At 48.3% G+C, this 17,274-nt stretch overlaps 1 protein-coding gene across 4 annotated transcripts; it reads right to left on the minus strand.

The window, feature by feature from the left end:
* Positions 1–14,090: 14,090 nt before the first annotated feature.
* On the minus strand, positions 14,091–16,132 carry LOC308506455 (UPF0488 protein C8orf33 homolog). 4 transcript variants are annotated; one of them, XM_081069982.1, is made up of 6 exons: positions 16,035–16,132; positions 15,902–15,947; positions 15,641–15,813; positions 15,365–15,449; positions 15,076–15,222; positions 14,091–14,696 (listed from the first exon to the last, which is right to left on the minus strand). In XM_081069982.1, the coding sequence occupies exons 1-6, from the start codon at positions 16,038–16,040 to the stop codon at positions 14,560–14,562; spliced, it is 594 nt and encodes a 197-aa protein (XP_080926108.1). In that variant the 5' UTR covers positions 16,041–16,132; the 3' UTR covers positions 14,091–14,559. The 4 variants fall into 4 exon arrangements, with proteins under 4 accessions (XP_080926108.1, XP_080926107.1, XP_080926106.1 ...); XM_081069981.1 differs by having other exon boundaries at positions 14,091–14,699; XM_081069980.1 differs by having other exon boundaries at positions 15,902–16,058.
* Positions 16,133–17,274: the final 1,142 nt, after the last annotated feature.

Raw genomic sequence — 17,274 nt, forward strand, 5'->3', positions numbered from 1 at the left:
TCCTGCCAGTCTACATGTAGAAGAGAGGAAAAGGACATGATGCACTTCTAAATCCTCCCAAACCCCGCAGAAATAGACCAGGAAGGCTGACAGGGTGAACAAAAACATCTCTTACTATGCCGGCAGACGTCCCCGAGCTCTCAGCAGCAGCGGTTTCCAGGACCTAGCAGTGTCCCGGCCAGTAATTCTCCTCGCAGGCTCCCCAATACTGTGGGGGCTTAAAAAATTAATTCTTTTGCTCTAACCTAGTAAGTGTGTTATCGGAGAGCAGGTCAGAGTCATCACAGGAAGGCATTCCAGGATGTAGGTTGTAACAACGCCTCATGAACTAAGGCAAGCAGGCCGAGGAAGTATTAAAAGAAAGAAAACATATCCACAAAACGCAAGAGTGGGCAGGCCCCGGAGGAGAGCAAATGTGGCAAAATTTAGGATTATATTTGAATGAGGGCGTGAAATATTCAGGGGTGGAGTCACAGGTGCTCCCAGGGCGTTCCCAGCGTGTGTCTTTGCTGAGAGTACTGTCCACCTGGAGGATGACTCCTCCCACCTGGAGGACGAATTCCCATGTAGCAACAGCCTTGATGACAGAGGATGGAGATTTTTCCCTGCCTGCAATGCTAATGGTGTTATAACCCATTACAATTACCTGTAGCTGCACCATTTCTTAGGAATGATCTCATCTCTTTGTTTCCCCTCACATCTTCCTTCCTTTCCTCCCCGCTCTCCCCTTGGCCCTGTTCTGCCTGTAATAACAACTTCTAGCGGAGTTAATCGTAAAATTAACAGAATCAGATTAAATCGAATTTTAACATATGCACATGGGAAATTCACAAACGTGAAAATTCCAAAGACAGTGAGGTCAGATTGGGTGCTTTGCAAGTAATTTAGGAAGAGTGGCACACTCTCAGGAGGTAAACTGCTGTTAGGCAACCCAAAAAAGAATGGGACAAGGGGGAAGGGAGGTCAGCAGGCTCCACTGGGGGTCTTCCGCCTTATGCTAAGGAGTTTCTGACAAGTTTCCCTCCCTAAACCAGGTTTTCCATCTGAATCTCTTAAGCAGGATGAGGGAGGACCAAAGGTTCTTGTGAATCTTTTGTTCCCTAACAACCAGCTTAAGGTCAACTTGCCCAAGGGCAAAACTTTTGGTCCTCTTCATTCTTGCCTTTGAAATTTTAATAAAAGTTTCACATCCAGAAGTTAATTTGATAGATTGCCACATATTTCATTGATCTAATCGTTCAGTCCTGACAATAACTTAGTTTGGTTAAATTGTCCAATCTTATTTCAGGATCCAGTGATGTAGATACACTCCCATATTTCACCTTTTATTAAACACCTGATTACCTGCTTATGTGGGGGAGAAAGACTTTCCTCTACCTCCAGACTTCTGACTGATGTAATAATCAACTCGATCATAACCCAACTCAAACCCGAACCCGAACACAAACCCGAACTCGAACACAAACCCGAACCCGAACTCGAACACAAACACAAACCCGAACCCGAACCCGAACTCCAACCCGAACTCGAACCCGAACTCGAACTCGACCCGAAACCCGAACCCGAACTCGAACCCGAACTCGAACCCGAACTCGTACCTGAGCAACCCGATCCTGAACCCGAACATCCCGAACCCTAATCCCACCCCAACCCAAACCTCCTGAACCCGAAAACGAACTCGAACAACCCGAACGCAAACTCGAACCAAAATCCAATATTTCCATACCAAAGACATGTAGAAAACCTTTTCAATGATTATGTACAATATAATTATCACTAAAGTTTACATAAATCTTTTATTTTCGTTGTATCTATTTTATATATCAGCTTAAAATTTGAGATGTCAAAATCAATTATTAGCGTAGCTATTTTCTTGATACATTTTATGACACAGGTAACAAACTTATTTTTAGAAGCCCAGTTAAAATATATATTTTTTGTTAATAACTTTCAAAGATATGACTGTGATAAACCCAAACTAAAACCAGCTTTACTGTCAAATACTTCACCACATTATCTGATCCTTAAAACCATTAGGTTAGTTTGTATTTGATTCGCATTTAATATAATTTAATTTATAGTATCATTTATATAAGCATTTAATTTGTTATAACCAATCAAATATTACAATCTAGTAAAACCATCCACAGGTACAAAACATCTTACCACACACAAACACAAACTGGTTTCACACAGATCACAAATTGACAGAATTAGAAATAAACTGTAGAGAACACACAAGGTAGGTTACCAAGAAAATAACTGGTTGTCACAAGAGCTCTGTAACACGATTTAAATGTAGATGCTTTTCCCATTCCGGGATTCATTGTCTGTCCGTGGACAGTGAGGACTAAATAGTGAGACACCAAGCAGCCTCTTTACAGCTCAGGCCAGGAAGCCAGAGGCCTCTCCACACAGTGCAGAGGAAGCAGCCCTCCCAGAGCCAAAGGGTCACCCCAAAGACAGTCAGAGACCTTTGTCACACGGGCAGTAGGGATGGTGGGGTGGACAGGGACGGTGTCTCCCCACCAATTCTTAGTAAAGTTTCATAGGTTTCAGGTGTACAATTCTGTATTTCATCATCTATAAATCTCCCACAAAAGGTGAGGCACCTCCAGCCCCAAACCCACTAATTTGTGGCCCCAGGGAGGTGCTACTGGACCGGGATCTGTCCAGCACTAATGGGTAAGGAAGGCTGGGGCGACAGATGACCCTTATGGGCAGAGGCCCCTCAGGACACACTCCCCTGGGAGCTGGCACAGCCAGGCAGAGGTGCACTGGGAACCCCAGCTTATCCCACTGGCCACCAGGCACAATGGAGTAAGTGCACCTGGCTGATGGTAGGGACCAGAGAGGATTAGCTTCCTTGGTCACAAAGCCAAGTTCCCGGGACACAGACTCCACAGACTTCGGTCAGGAGAGAGCCCCTTAACTCCCCAGCCTGTGGGGTCGGCTCCAACAGGCTTACGGGAGCCTGTGCCTGTGTTCTGTCCCCGTGGTAGTTCCTTCTTAGGACAAACGACACGCAAGACACAGACACAGGAAAAAACCAACATCTCTGGGAGGAAAGAAAGAAAACTATGAAGTCTCTATGTGCAAAAAGTTAGCTGCACAAATATTTTTTTTGCCGATCTAAATTCAGAAAAGAGACAAAAGCCTCGCACTCCTTCTAACTTCTACCCAACGCCACAGACCAGGAATTGTAATACATGCGCACCTAGAATTCACATAACCATGAAATTTCCAAAGACAGCGAGGAGACATCAGGTAAATATGACATTTTAGTCAAGGGTGAGACTGGACTCAGATTTTAGATGTAAAAATGGGAGATCTACAGGTAATTCAGGAAAAGCTGAACACCCGTGGCAGGTACATTTTTGTGAGGCTCATGCATGGAGTTTTCCTGTCTTCTGCTAAGGGGACTGTGCTCAGGGTTTTATTTGTTCTGCAGTCTTTGAGAAGGCAGGAAAAGGGGAGCCAGGCTGGACGAGGGAGGCTTGTACTGTTAAAAGCGCCCCTTTTGAAGTTTTTATTTTATTTAGCTCAGCGGGCCTGGGGCAGTTGTGGGCTGTGTTTACATTTCAGATCTACTCAGCAGAGGGCCAGGGGCAGATGCTGAGATTTTCTCGTTTCTTTCAGACTGGGAAATCAGCTTTCATTTTTTGTCAAGTTTCTGATTGGTTATTAAATCCTTTAAAACCTGTTTCAACATAACAGTTCTCTAAATCTTAAATCTCCAGAAAGGTTTTTAACATTTGCACATCTCGATTTTCCCTTCTGCCTTTTTTAAAACTAATATCAATATTAGCATCTGATATGACCCAAGAAGCTAAATACTCATTAAAAATATTAAGAATAGTTAAATTTCCTTACATTTATTTGTATTGAAAATGGGGTCTTGGCCGGCCCGGTGGCTCAGGTGGTTAGAGCTCCGTGCTCCTAACTCCAAAGGCTGCCGGTTCAATTCCCACATGGGCCAGTGTCCTCTCAACCACAAGGTTGCTGGTTCAACTCCTAGAGTCCCACAAGGAATGGTAGGCTGCGCCCCCTGCAACTAAGATTGAACACGGCAACTGGACCTGGAGCTGAGCTGCGCCCTCCACAATTAAGGCTGAAAGGACAACTTGAAGCTGAACGGCACCCTCCATAACTAAGATTGAAAGGACAATAACTTGACTCCGAAAAGAGTCCTGGAAGTATACATTGTTCCCAATAAAGTCGTGTTATAAATAAATTAATAAATATTTTTTTAAAAAAGAAAATGGGGTCTTTCTCTAGGGATCAATCAAACAGCTGTTTGTCATAAGAGTTCTCTGACACATTTTCCAATTTAGAAGTTTTTCCAATTCAAAGCATCCATAAGTCTGACCACTGAAGATAGGATTTTAATAGCTACTCAAACCGATAAGCCTTTTCACAGCTTAATCAAGGAAGCCAAAGGCTTTCGGTCCCTGTGTATTTCCTTGTTACAACAAACGACACAAGAGACATAGACACAAAAAGTGACCATCTCTGGGAGGAGAAATTCAACAAAGAAAACCTGTGAGTTGCTACTCCCAAGAAGCTAGCTTCACAAACATTTTTTCCTGCCAGTCTACATGTAGAAGAGGGGAAAAGGACACACAGCACTTCTAAATTCTCCCAACCCCACAGAAATAGACCAGGAAGGACGACAGGGAGAACAAAAACACCACTTACCTCTGCCGGCAGACGTCCCCGAGCTCTCAGCAGCAGCGGTTGCCATGAGCCAGCAGTGGCCCGGCCAGTAATTCTCCTCGCAGGCTCCCCCAACACTGTGGGGGCTTTACAAATTATTTCTTTTGCTCTAACCTAGTAAGTGTGTTATCGGAGAGCAGGTCAGAGTCATCACAGGAAGGCATTGCAGGATGTAGGTTGTAACAACGCCTCATGAACAAAGGCAAGCAGGCCGAGGAAGTATTAAAAGAAAATATATCCACAAAATGCAAGAGGGGACAAGCCCAGGAGTAAGAACTGTACTGGAACAAAGAAAATTTAGGATTATATTTGAAAAAGGGCACGAAACATTCAGGGACGGAGTCACCGGTGAGCCCAGGGCATTTCCAGGGCCTGTCTTTGCATACCACTCCTTCCCAACGGAGGAGGGATTCCCTTGTAGGAAGTATCCTGGTGACATAGAGGGTGGAGATTCTTCCCTGCCTGCAATGCTAATAGTATTATAATCCATTACAATTAGCTGTAGCGGCACCCTTTCTTAGAAATGATCTCATCTCTCTTTTCTTTGTTTCCCCTCACATCTTCCTTCCTTTCCTCCCCGCTCTCCCCTTGGCCCTGTTCTCTCTGCCTATAATAACAACTTCTTCTAGCTGAGCTCATCATAAAATTAACAGAATCAAACTGAGATAAAATAGACTTTTAATGTATGCGCATGGGGTATTCATATACACGTGAAAATTCCTAGGACAGTGAGGTAAGATTGGGTGGTTTGCAGGTAATTTGGGAAGAGTGGCACACTAACGGAAGGTAAATAGTTAGGCAACCCACAAAAGAATGGGACGTGGGAGAATGGTGGTCAGCAGGCTCCACTGGGCGTCTTCCCGCCTTATGCTAAGGAGTTTATGCCAAGGTTCCCTCCCTAAACCTGGTCTTTCTACTCGAATCTCTGAGGCAGAAAAGAGGGAGGTCAAAGGTTCTAAATGAGTCTTTTGTTTCCTAAGAACCAGCTTAAAGTCAATTTGCCCCAGGGCAAAACTTTTGGTCCTCTTCATTCCCGCCTCTGTAACTTTAATAAAAGTTTCACATCCAGAAGTTAAATTGGTCGATTGTCACACATTTCATTGATCTAATCATTCAGTCATTAGAAAAACTTAGTTTAGTTAAATTGTTGAATCTTAGTTCATGATGCAGTGATGTTGATACACTCCCAAAATTCACCTTTTATTAACTAATGACTTGCTTAGGTGGAGGGAAGGAACAAACTGTCTTCTACCCTCAAGGTTCTTCTGGCTGTTCTAATAAATAGATGTAACAGATTAGCCAAGAGAAAATAAGCAGATTTAATACATACACATGGGAACCCTGCACACAGGAGAGAGTCAGAGACCCCACATACAGGATTGGTAGGGAGATAGAAAGGGAACGTATGTAGCTAAGACATGCCAAGCTAGGGATGAAGTAAGGTCCTTTGGAGGCTTGAAAGGGTCACTGCAGGGTGACGACAAGAGCAGGTGTTTCATGACTATCTTGAACCTGGTCAGACAGATGTTGACAAAGACTGAAGGAGAAGGTCAGACAGGAACAGAAATACATGAAGAACGTGGGGTGTGGGGTGCTGAGCTGCTGCCAGCCCACTGTTGCTGACTGATGTGCGGCCTATGGGTTTGGGATCTCTTGGGGTGTTCTTGGATGAATCTTCAATGTTTTCCCAGGTCTTCCATGTAGCCTTTAGACTCCCCTCCCAGGACTGGAGTTCCCACACCAGGCCAGCCCTCTGGACCTGAGAGTGGACCCAGCCTTGAACGGGACCCCTTATATCAGGGGAAAGCTGAGGGACTGTACCCCAACCCACAGGACAGGTCCAGCTACCACAGCTGTGCAGGGGGAGCCTGTTCCAGCAAAGCTGCCTCAGGAGCCTGATTTTCAGCTCCCCCTGCAAATGCTGTACCTGGAGTGGAGTCCCCAAGGCCCCTTCAGCCCCAGCGCCCACCCATGAGCCTGGGATCCCACCACAGCCGGCCTCCCCAGCGCTCCCTGGGGGCTGCAGTCTTGTCCCTGCAGGCCTCCCTGTGGTCTTCCATACCCAGGCTTTAGAGTCTCAAACCTGGGTTCCTTTTGGGTGGTCCTCCTGGGCTGCCTCTCTTACATGAAAAATAAATCTTGATTTGCACCCCCTCTCCCCCCAGATGTAGTGACTTACAGAGCACACTGGGAGTTAATAAACGGCCCTGGAGAAGGTCGGGAGACAAGGGGGGAGTGTGGCAGAAGGCAGCACAGTAACAGCATGACAGGGGAGAGCTCTCCTGACAAGTGTTGGGCCTCCCTCACTGTAGCAATTTTAAGTCTCCTTTTCCCTAGTTTCTTAGCTCCTTATTCCCAGGCTTTGATGACTTTTCTAATCAGTTTCTGAATCCTAGACTAGAGATTTCTCCTAGCCTGAATCACAGAATGTCTCTCACCCCTGCTTTATTTTTTTTCACTTTGAAAACAGTCGCTGTTTATTTTAGTAACTGACCAGATTACAGAAATGCCCATGGTAGACACCTCAGTTCATCCTCCTAATCAGCCTGTTGATCTGGTCTTCCCTGCTGCCAGCATCTCCCCTTTCTACACAGTGGGTGGTCTTTTTCTTCATGCCACCTCCTGGAGAAGACAATTTGAAGGGCCACAGGAAGTTGTTTGCTTCTTTGAAGCGTTTCCCAACAGTGTAGATCTCATGAATCAGATCCTCCATGCAGATGATGCCATATTTACCAAGAGACCGAGCAATCAATGTGTTATCTGTCAGGGCAATTCGCTGTTTGTTGATTTTGCCATAACCACGCTTGTAGATCAATTCATTTACTGACTTCAGGTGTGGGGACCCCCATGCGATGTATGGCTCCACGATCCTCAGCATGTTAATGGAAGCCTTGTTGAGCTTGACAAAGGTGCCATTGAAGATCTGGCGAAGGCAAGCAGCTGCAGCACCTTCCGGACCTTTTCACCCCTGCTTTAGAAAACTACTTAAAAACTTGTGACTTCCCAACCTCCCCCAAGCCATTCCAGACCTAACTCTTGGATAATTCCATCCCAGAGACCAAATAGATTTTAACTTTCCCCCAGGCCAGTATACTTATTGAGTGTAATCATTGAAGCCTAATGTTTTTCCAGCACATTCTGGGCCCAGCTCCTGGACAATTGGCGCCACCTGAATGACTGGTTGAATGGCCACAGGCTCTGTAGAGCTCACGAATTTATTAATTAAAATCTATTTTTCCTCATTCAGGGGCCTTAGGAATACAAAATTGCCAGTCACAACCAAAGAAGTCAACATGGTCTTCCAGACAGATCCTGAGACCCCCTTCCTCTCGTCTGAGATCAGATGGGGAGAGAGTTCCATGAATCCCCCAATAGGTAAGGACAGCTCTACACCCCTGTCCAGCAGAAAGCAGATACAGAAGAAAAGACCTCCTGTCCCTCGACCTTCCATACAGATTTTACGGGGATCAAGTCTCTAAAACAGAAAACAAGGCAGGCAGTTAGATAGGCATCAGGTCTCTGCATTCACCCATAACCGCCAGAAGACCTCCCCTCTCTATCCAAAACTTCCCCTTTTCATCGTAATTATCTACCCCTGTGAGGAACAAATGGGTACAAAGTACCGACTAGATCAAACCGGCCACTCACGCCTGTGCAGTCTAAAAAGATGAGGTAATAGCCTCTTGTCAATTACAGGTGCCAATCAAGTGGTCCCACACCTGCAAAGGAACAGCCCATTCTAGAGAAAAAAGGATAAAAACTTCAAGTCCTCGACAGTAGGACCCTTTTGAGCCTCTTCTTTTGCTCAGCCCGCTTTAAACTTTTTGGAGTGTACTTTTTCTCCTCATAATGTCACCTTGGGCCCTTGAACCATTCTTTACTGCTCAGATCCTCTCTATTTCTTTATAGTTTACTATCTCTTCTAATAAACTACTCTTTCACCACTTTCTTTCTTTCTTTTTTTTTTTAATTGGGGAAGGAGAACAGGACTTTATTGGGGAACAGTGTGTACTTCCAGGACTTTTTTCCAAGTCAAGTTGTCCTTTCAGTCTTAGTTGTGGAGGGCGCAGCTCAGCTCCAGGTCCAGTTTCTAGTTGCAGGGGGCACAGCCCACCATCCCTTGCGGGACTCGAGGAATCGAGCTGGCAACCTGTGGTTCAGAGCCCACTGGCCCATGTGGGAATCCAACCGGCAGCCTTTGGAGTTAGAAGCACAGCGCTCTAACCACCTGAGCCACCGGGCCGGCCCTCTTTGACCACTTTCTATCTGTATCTTGTTCAATTCTTTGCTCCAGATGCCAAGAACCTGGACATTGGGCCTAGGAGGACTCACTCTCGGATAACAATGAGAGAAAGTAGTTAACACAGGTGTGCCAAGCCCAGTGCCGGGTTTCCTCTGGAGGACTCCACATTTCAGCGGGCAGTTGCTAGGGAACAGATGACTGCACCTGGGTCGCAGCCCTGTGTCTGGCACTTTGGCTCCAATGAAGACCTTTTCCTGACCTCCACTGAGGTGTTATTCCCCAGATGCACACGAGATGGCAGCAGAGAACAACTTTTTCTCGAGACGTAAAAACCTGGTGTTCTTAAAACACACACAGAATGGTTCCTGGCTTGGCATTAAAATGAGAATCCAGACCCCTGGGACTAAGCTCACTTTGAGATAAATCCTGTTTTAGGCCCTCATGACACCTAGTGCTCCCATTTTCCAGATAAGACAGAGACAGTTATTATCTCCATCTCACAGCTATTTAAAAAGGAAGACTGATTCTAACACAGTCCTGAGTCCAGGAACGAGGCCGAAATACGCCAACATGAGCTTGCACATGGGTATCTTGAACAATAGAGTACAAGTTGCCCTTTTGTCAGAAAAATTTACATTTATAAGGGATCTCCACATGTAAGGTTCTCTCCCTCTCAGTACCAGGAAGAGAAGGATGGCTAAATCTCAAGAGATCCTCATCAATGGACAAGGCCTGGACGTCAGTCAGCAGAACAGCCCTGTTGACGGCTTTGCCTGAAAACCTACATTAACTGGCCTCCACTCCCCCACAGCTTTCCTTTATTTTCAGCTCAAGATGGTATCTAACGTGACAACTTGGGCCACTTCAGGGACTTACTAAGTTTTTCTGGGTATCTTCCATGTATATAGGAGGTGTACATGTTATTAAAGTTCTTTTTCTCCTGTAATCTGTCTTCCTTACAGGGGTCTCAGCCAAAAAACTGGAAGAATAGAGGGAAAATAATATTCCCTCCCCTACACAAGCAATTCAACAACAGAAGGGAGTAAACCATGAATCCATGCAAGCCATGGATGAATCTTACCTATGTGTGTGGCTAACAGACAGAATCTGATTTGAAGAGGCTACACGCTGCATGACCCCATTTATATGACATTCTGGAAAAGGCAAAAGCTACAGAGAGGGTAAATCACGGTATGGAGGTTTGTTGAAGTATTCCCTATGACACTTTAGTGATGGTGTCTGCTGCTATGCATTTATGAAAACCCATGCATTTTTATAGTCCACGGAGTAAATAATAATCTAGTCAAATTAAGTTATATAGGGTGTGGAAGTGTCACCAGAAGGACTCCAGAATGTGTCAAAGAATCGAACTGTATTAGAAATGAATGGGAAACCAACTTACTGTAGGTGGTGGGGCAAAAGTCTTTGCCCCACCTAAATAACTTTGGAAATGAACAGAATTTGTACACTAAAGCAAACTGTGCTGTATGTAGACAATTGACTTTTATTTTTTAATTTTATTTTTTATATTACTCTCAGGTGTACAAAACACCGTAATGATTAGACATCTACACCCCTAAGTGATAATCCCCCCAAGTCTACCCCTCTAACATTGTACACAGTTCTTACAATACCGTTGACTAGATTCCCCATGCTGTAGTTTACATCCCGTGACTATATATATATATATATATATATATATATATATATATATATATATTTAATTATAGTTGCTATTCAATATTATATTCGTTTCAGGTGGACAGTGCAGTGGTTAGGCATTTACATAATCTATGAAGTGATTCCCCTGACAAGTCCAGTTCCCATCTGGCACCCTACATAATCTTTACATTATTGATTATATTCCCCATACTGTGTTTCACATGCCCATGACTATTTTGGGACTTTTTAATCCCTTCACCTTCTCCCCATCCCCCAGCCCCTCTTACATCTAGCAACCATCAGTTTTTTCTCTATCTCTGAGTCTGTTTTCTCATTTATTCTGTTCCTTAGATACTACATATAAGTGAGATCATATGTTATTTGTCTTTCTCAGTCTGACTTATTTATACTATCCTCTAGGTCCATCCATGATGCTGCAAATGGTAAGGTTTATAAAGTTCCTTCGCATGGGGGTTGTAATTTACGCTAAAACCACTTGATCTTTAAACTGAAATGGTGCCGTGACTTAAATAAATGGCAGGAGGTGGACACCAGGAGTGGGAAGTTACAGAGAAGCAAGGGGAGAAGGTTCGAGTTTCCACTTGATCATTTCAGTTTCTCTCTCCCTTTGCTAAAAAATAAGAGCTACTAGGTAGCTGGGAGTATTTTGGGAAGGCCTGTACAAGCAGGCTTGCGGCTTTATGAGCCTCCTTTGGGAAAAACACACAACCGCAGGGCCTCGAAATTCATGCTACCACACGTCCCTATCGATGGCTGCTTCATGTTCAGACGTGACACCTGCACAAGGACGTCGTCACCACTGCTGCTGGTAATCAACCGGGAGACACTGCCCTCTTTTATCAGACTGCATACACACTGAGCTGTGGGCTTCCTGGAGCCCCCAGGACACCTGGGGACGTGCAGTTACAGGTGGGTAGTGTTGGGGCTCTGGAAATGCGAGGGACAGAGGGGTAACCCTGCAGCTGGCCTGACCAGGCATCCAGAGGGTGGGGGCTACATCTCCACTTTTCAGGAGACAGTGAGATTCAAGTAAGGGGGACAGGCTCCCTTTGCTGGGGATAGGCCTCAGAATGGGCCACAGGGACTGAGCAGGGGGGCTAAGTTTGTAAACAAACTAATGATCTATGTTACTAAAAACCAACATGTACATTTTACAAAACATCATCCATTCTGAACTCTTGGTCCCTTCCTAACTCCAAAAAGAAAGGGGGTACTCAGGGAGCTAGGAAGACAGGGTCCATCCTCTAACACTCAAGGCTGCCCCAGGTATCAACGAACCTGGGCGGGCAGTGGGACCTGCATACTGCTCCCACCATCCTGGGGCACCTGGGGCCTATCCAGAGTCCTCGGCGCCATCCTAGGTAAGGGCCCTGCCAGAGCCACAGACACAGTGACCCACAGACTGGCCCTTCATGGCATCTCCTGGCCCCAGGAGGAGAGCAAGCAGCACAAAGCTTGTGGTTAGCCTTGCCCAGGGCCAGTGCAGTGACAGGGATTACAGAAATCCAAGATGTAGCCAACCTGGAAGATGGAAGGAAGGTGAGAGCTGACTGGGTAGGAAACAGGGTAGGGACAAGGGACATGGGTGGCAAGGGGACAGGGAGGAGGCAGAGGGCTCCAGAGGGAGGAGAGGGATACTGGGTAGAGTGTGGGGTGAAGGGAACCCGAGGGGAGGGCACTGCTGAAAGTGTGGGGGGCACTGAGAAGAGTAGGGCCTGGGGGGTAAGGAGCAGCAGGATACCAGGGGCAAGTGGGGTGGACAGGAGGAGGGTGAGGGGACCCCCAGGAAAGAATAAATTGTGTCCCTGAATAGGGTCTGTGGGCAAAGTATGGGGGCTCACAGCGAAACTGGACACCAGCACCGCTGCTGGGGCCAGACCCGGACATCACGCAGTGGTGTTTGTGTCAGATATGCAGGTATGGCTGGTGGGGGCGAAGGCATCCTGAAGGACAGCAAGGCAGCTGCACAGCCACATCCCCTCCCAGGCCCTCCTGGAGAACCCGGGGCTGCTGTTGGCTGGGAATCCTCCCCACACAGGGCCTGCTGCACAGACCAGACCCCGGGGCACAGCAGGTGCGGCAGGGCTTCCTCACCACCCCACTTACGGATGGGTGAACTGAGGCCAGGGAAGGAACGGGATTGAGCGGTGGCCACCGAGGGAGCCAGCCACAGAGGGAACACCAAGAACACGGCTGGGTGCGGACCCAAGGAGGGGCTTCCTGGGTAGGGTAATCGGAGAATGGAGAGGGCTGTCGGGCCGACATCTCTCCCAGGGGCACTCTCGCATCTCTGGTCTCCAAATGCTTCTTTCCCAGTCCCCGTGCTGCTTCCCCAAGTTCCAACCTGCTACAAGTGGACTTCCTGTGAAGGCCGGCAATACTGCCCAGCACTCACCTTTCGTGCCCCTCCCCCTGCCTCAAAGTAATGAGTGGCAGAGCATTTTGTCAAAACTTTACTGTCCCAGAAGCCAGTCATGTGAAGATCCGGAGGGAGAGCAGCAGGACAGAAGACCTCGAGACAGGAATAATTTGGCTCCTTCCTGAGCAGACAGGAAACCAGCAAGTGGGGTACAGGGGAAGGGGCCCCGTCAGAGAAGGGGTCAGAACCTGAATGTGTGCAGGCCCCACTCACCAGCCTTCACATTGTATCCGAGGTACAATAAATTCAGTGGGTTACAGAAGCAGGACATGACACATATGAAGGGTCACTCTGGGTTCAGTGAACAGACAGGAGGTGAGAGTGGGTGTAAGGGACGCTGAAACCTGGAGGATCAAGCAGCAGTCAGGTTAACACATATGGGCAGGACTAAAAGGTCTAGCAGTGAAGATAAAGCACAAAAGACTGGAGATTTATTTTGAAGACAGAGCTCACACATCAGCTGAAGCACTAAACATGTGTGTAAGACAAAGAGAGCAATCGAGGATGACTCAGGTTTCGGCCTGATCAACTGGCTGGGCAGTAGTACCATCCATTGAAAAGCAGACAACGAAGGGAGATTTGGGGCTCATCCAATGTTTTCAACAATGCCTATGGAACATCAAAGTAGAGATGTTGAGTAGACAGGTGGGCTCCAGCTATCTGTCTAGTCTGTGAGATACCAGCAAATATGGTATCCAAGCCAGAGGAGGTTTAAGCCACCTGGAAAAGCAGATTCAATGCAGCACAAGACCTGTACAGCCACATGGAGCATCCAATATTTAGAGGTCGTCCACTGAGGCTCAATCCAGGTCTCTCGCCAGGCTCCTTAGGGCAAGCAGCTCTCTGCTTCTAAGAACAAAGCATGGCCAGCTGGGGGGACACACTGGCTCCCTGAGGATACTTGCTCAGGAAGGAAGGCAATACAGACGAAGAACCACGCCCAGGCTGAGCGCCTGGGCCCAGCAGTGCCAGACACCTGGATCATCTGTACTTGGTCTAACACAGGCAATTAGCACACACTCTCATTCATCAATTTTTACAACAAAATAGTTTTATTAGGGCAATATGACACAAAGGAACAAAGCACTACCCCATTTGACAGGACGCCCTTTCATAAGTGAGCACCAAAGTGCAATTATGCAGCTTCCCCTCACCCTCAGCCACTTAATCTAACCCTGAAAACTAAGTAAGACGTTCTTCCCACAACACACTGCCACTCACTTCAGTTTGCTGTGGAAATCTCTCTATATCGACCTTCCTCTCGGGCAGGAGGAACCATTCACCTGAAATCCTACTAATAGGGTCTTGTGCTTGTATGACACTACTTAATACACCGGTCTCACATCTACTCGCCATCCATGGAACCACATTCACCAACCAGCCAGGGACAGACCAATCCCACGTCCAGTCGGACGGAGCATTCCTGCAAAGGCTCTGCACGGGGGACAAATCCCCACACCACCTGGGGAAGGGGCCTGTTCCAGGATGGAGAGAGATGCTAAAAGAAATTGAACTTAAACTCTTCATCAGGAGTGTCCAGGGTTGCCTTGGCTCCCCCTGCTAGGCGAGGCCTGCAAACCCTTCGGCTCTTCTTTCTGGTGGCCTCACCTACAGGCTGCACCTGGGCTGAGTGTGCTGCTGTGGGGGAGGGGAGCGTGTCAGAACTGAGTGATAACAGCTCATATTAACTATGCCCCTACAACTGTAACCTCTTTGTATAAATTCACTGACCGACTTCTCAAAATTAGAAGGTAGGTATTATCACACCCCACTTAAAAATCACAGAGAAATGCACTAACTGTCCTATCCCTCCCTCCTTGGCACAGGGTTAGGGTTACAGTTCTGTGCTTCTGAGGTGCAGGCTTTCTCTCCCTGCTCCCCCAGGGTTTCTTGTGCCAATGTCCTTCCCTCGCCAGCCCTGTAGCTCTGGGAGTCTGCCTTTAACTGCCTCCCTTCTTCCTCCCGACCCCCTTGAGCTAGGCAGCCCTGAGTCAAGCAGTTCCCAGCTCCTCACCAGTCCTGAGAGCCCGCAGGACCTCGCGCCACTCGGCTTCCACCTTGGTCCTGTAGTCCCCAAACAAGGAGCGCATCAGCTGCCTCTTCCGGGGCAGGGGTGTCCTTTCGCTGCGCAGGGCTCGGATTGCCCCAATAGCTTGCTCCCCTGCCGACAAAATCAAAGGACTAGGTACCTCCTCTGTCCTCATTTCCAACGCAAAACCAACTATTCCAACCCTTGGCGGCACTGGCGGGACACCGCACTGTCACCGTTCACCTGCCCCCAACTCTACAAAAGGGTTCCTCACTCTGTTTTGCGCTGGGTCTCTGCATCTGGAGGCCCAGTTCCAACTGCTCCACGCACCAGGCCAGTTCTCGAGCCAGCTGCTCCGCCTGTGATGGGTCGGGGACACTGGCTGAGAGGGCACCAGGACCCTGCGGCCTCCACCCTCAGCGCAAGGGACACAAACCCCCCATCCCATGCCTCTGCCTTAAGTCCGCAGATCCCAGACCGACCGCTTGGCGGACTCGCCCCTAGAATGCACCCGGGGACCCCACCCTTCCCGGCTGAGGACTGCCCTTGCCTGGGCCTCTGCGCTTAGAGGCGCTTCCTCTGGGGCGGGCTTTTCTGAGGCCTTTCCGTCTCCATTCGACGCGGAGGCCCCGTTCCGAGTTTTCTTCTTCTTCTTCGGCTTGGGCTTCTTAGAGGCTGCGCCTCCTTCACCGCCTACGGGATGCGCCCTGCACGTGGGGTGCCCTGAACAGAGACGGACCGGATGAGACCTTAGAGCGGAAGGACTCGGGGCGCCGGGAGGCCCAGGGGCTGCGCGGCGCGCGGGCGGTACCTGGACCTGGTGCCGCCGCTGTCTCCCAAGCAGGATGTCCTAGAGCCTGAGAAAGGGAGGCAACAAGAGGGTCACGGGGTACGGCCCAGGGCCGGAGGCCCAGCCACCCGCGCCTGCACTCCGCTCCGCTCACCGCCATGCGCCGCGGACGCCACCGGAACTCATGCAGGTCCGAGGCCTAATTCGCTCCTCCAGAAACGCGTGCGCGTCGCAGCGTTCCGCCGGCGCGGTGGGCGGGGCCCGAGCGGGGCGGGGCGTGACGCGCGAGGGCCTAAAGGGGCCCCCCCGGAACAGGTGTTCCACGTGGCAGGCCGCACTCTGGAGGGAAGGACAGCGCCCCAAACGAGGGAACGGGCTCCCAAAGCTCACCCCCCAGTGGAGCGAGAAAGGCAGGTGAAGACACGTGGAAAGTTGTCACGCAGCCCCGCGCAGCGCTGTGAACAAGAGGCGGTGAGTCGGCATCCCTCCGGGGCAAGCACAACCGGAGTGATGAGCTTAATGATAAGTACCATGGAATCTAAAGGGAGGTTTGAATAAAGGGAGAGACAGTCTGCATTACTGTATTGGAAGATTTCATGTTGTAAAGACACTGATTTTCCTCAAGCTCAGCCTACATAGAATCCTTAACAAAATCACAGTAAAACGGCCTGGCACTTTTAAACAAGGACTTCCCGAGGCAACAGATGGCAGGCCTGGTAGGGCTGGTCCCCGGCGAGAAGGGGGTGGGGGCAGGGCCCTGGGTGCTTTTATTCCGAGCGAGGTGGCGGGCGCGGTGAACTGACGCGGCCTTCCACCGTCTCTGCAGAGTCGGTGCTCGGGACACCGGCGCTCGAGAGCTTTGGGTGTTGGCCCAGAGTCACAGCTGGCCAGGACTGAGCGGGGCTGGGTCCCTGGCAGACAGGCCGGACTCCCCACGCCCTTTCCTTCCTTTTCAGAAATACTTGATTAAGGTATGGTTAGCGAGCATGTTCTGTACACATTTAAAGTGTACAGTTCGGTCGCATTCTCACACATGCATGCCCATGAGACACTGTCCACTGCAATCAAGATAGAAACGGTTACCCATAAATTTTCTCGTGTCTCTTATTTTTTAATTCTTGCACTCTTTACTATTAGAGAGTTCTAAGACATTACAAAAGTATTTTTCTTTTTAACCCACGTAAGAATTATAATGTGCAGAAAAGATGAGAGATTTTTCTCATACATGTAAATAATTGTGCCTCAGACTGTAATTGCCTTTAAATTTATGGTATTTTCCCTCTAAAAAGAAAACAAGAAGAGAATGCTGTGAAACTCATAAGACATCCCAGGTGCTTTCAAATGATTCCTATTCATACAGGAACTTCTAAGCAAGCACACTATCGTGTGGGTGG

Source organism: Rhinolophus hipposideros, assembly GCF_964194185.1.
Source record: "Rhinolophus hipposideros genome assembly, chromosome: 13".
In the NCBI taxonomy this organism is placed as follows: Eukaryota; Metazoa; Chordata; class Mammalia; order Chiroptera; family Rhinolophidae; genus Rhinolophus; species Rhinolophus hipposideros.

Excerpts from the sequence above, each read along its gene's own strand:
- LOC308506455 (XM_081069979.1), bottom strand. The coding sequence starts at position 16,040 with ATGGCGGTGAGCGGAGCGGAGTGCAGGCGCGGGTGGCTGGGCCTCCGG. Across the intron at positions 15,814-15,901 it reads AGCGGCGGCACCAGGTCCAG|GGCACCCCACGTGCAGGGCG; the intron begins GTACCGCCCGCG and ends GTCTCTGTTCAG. Across the intron at positions 15,450-15,640 it reads CTCTAAGCGCAGAGGCCCAG|GCGGAGCAGCTGGCTCGAGA; the intron begins GCAAGGGCAGTC and ends GACCCATCACAG.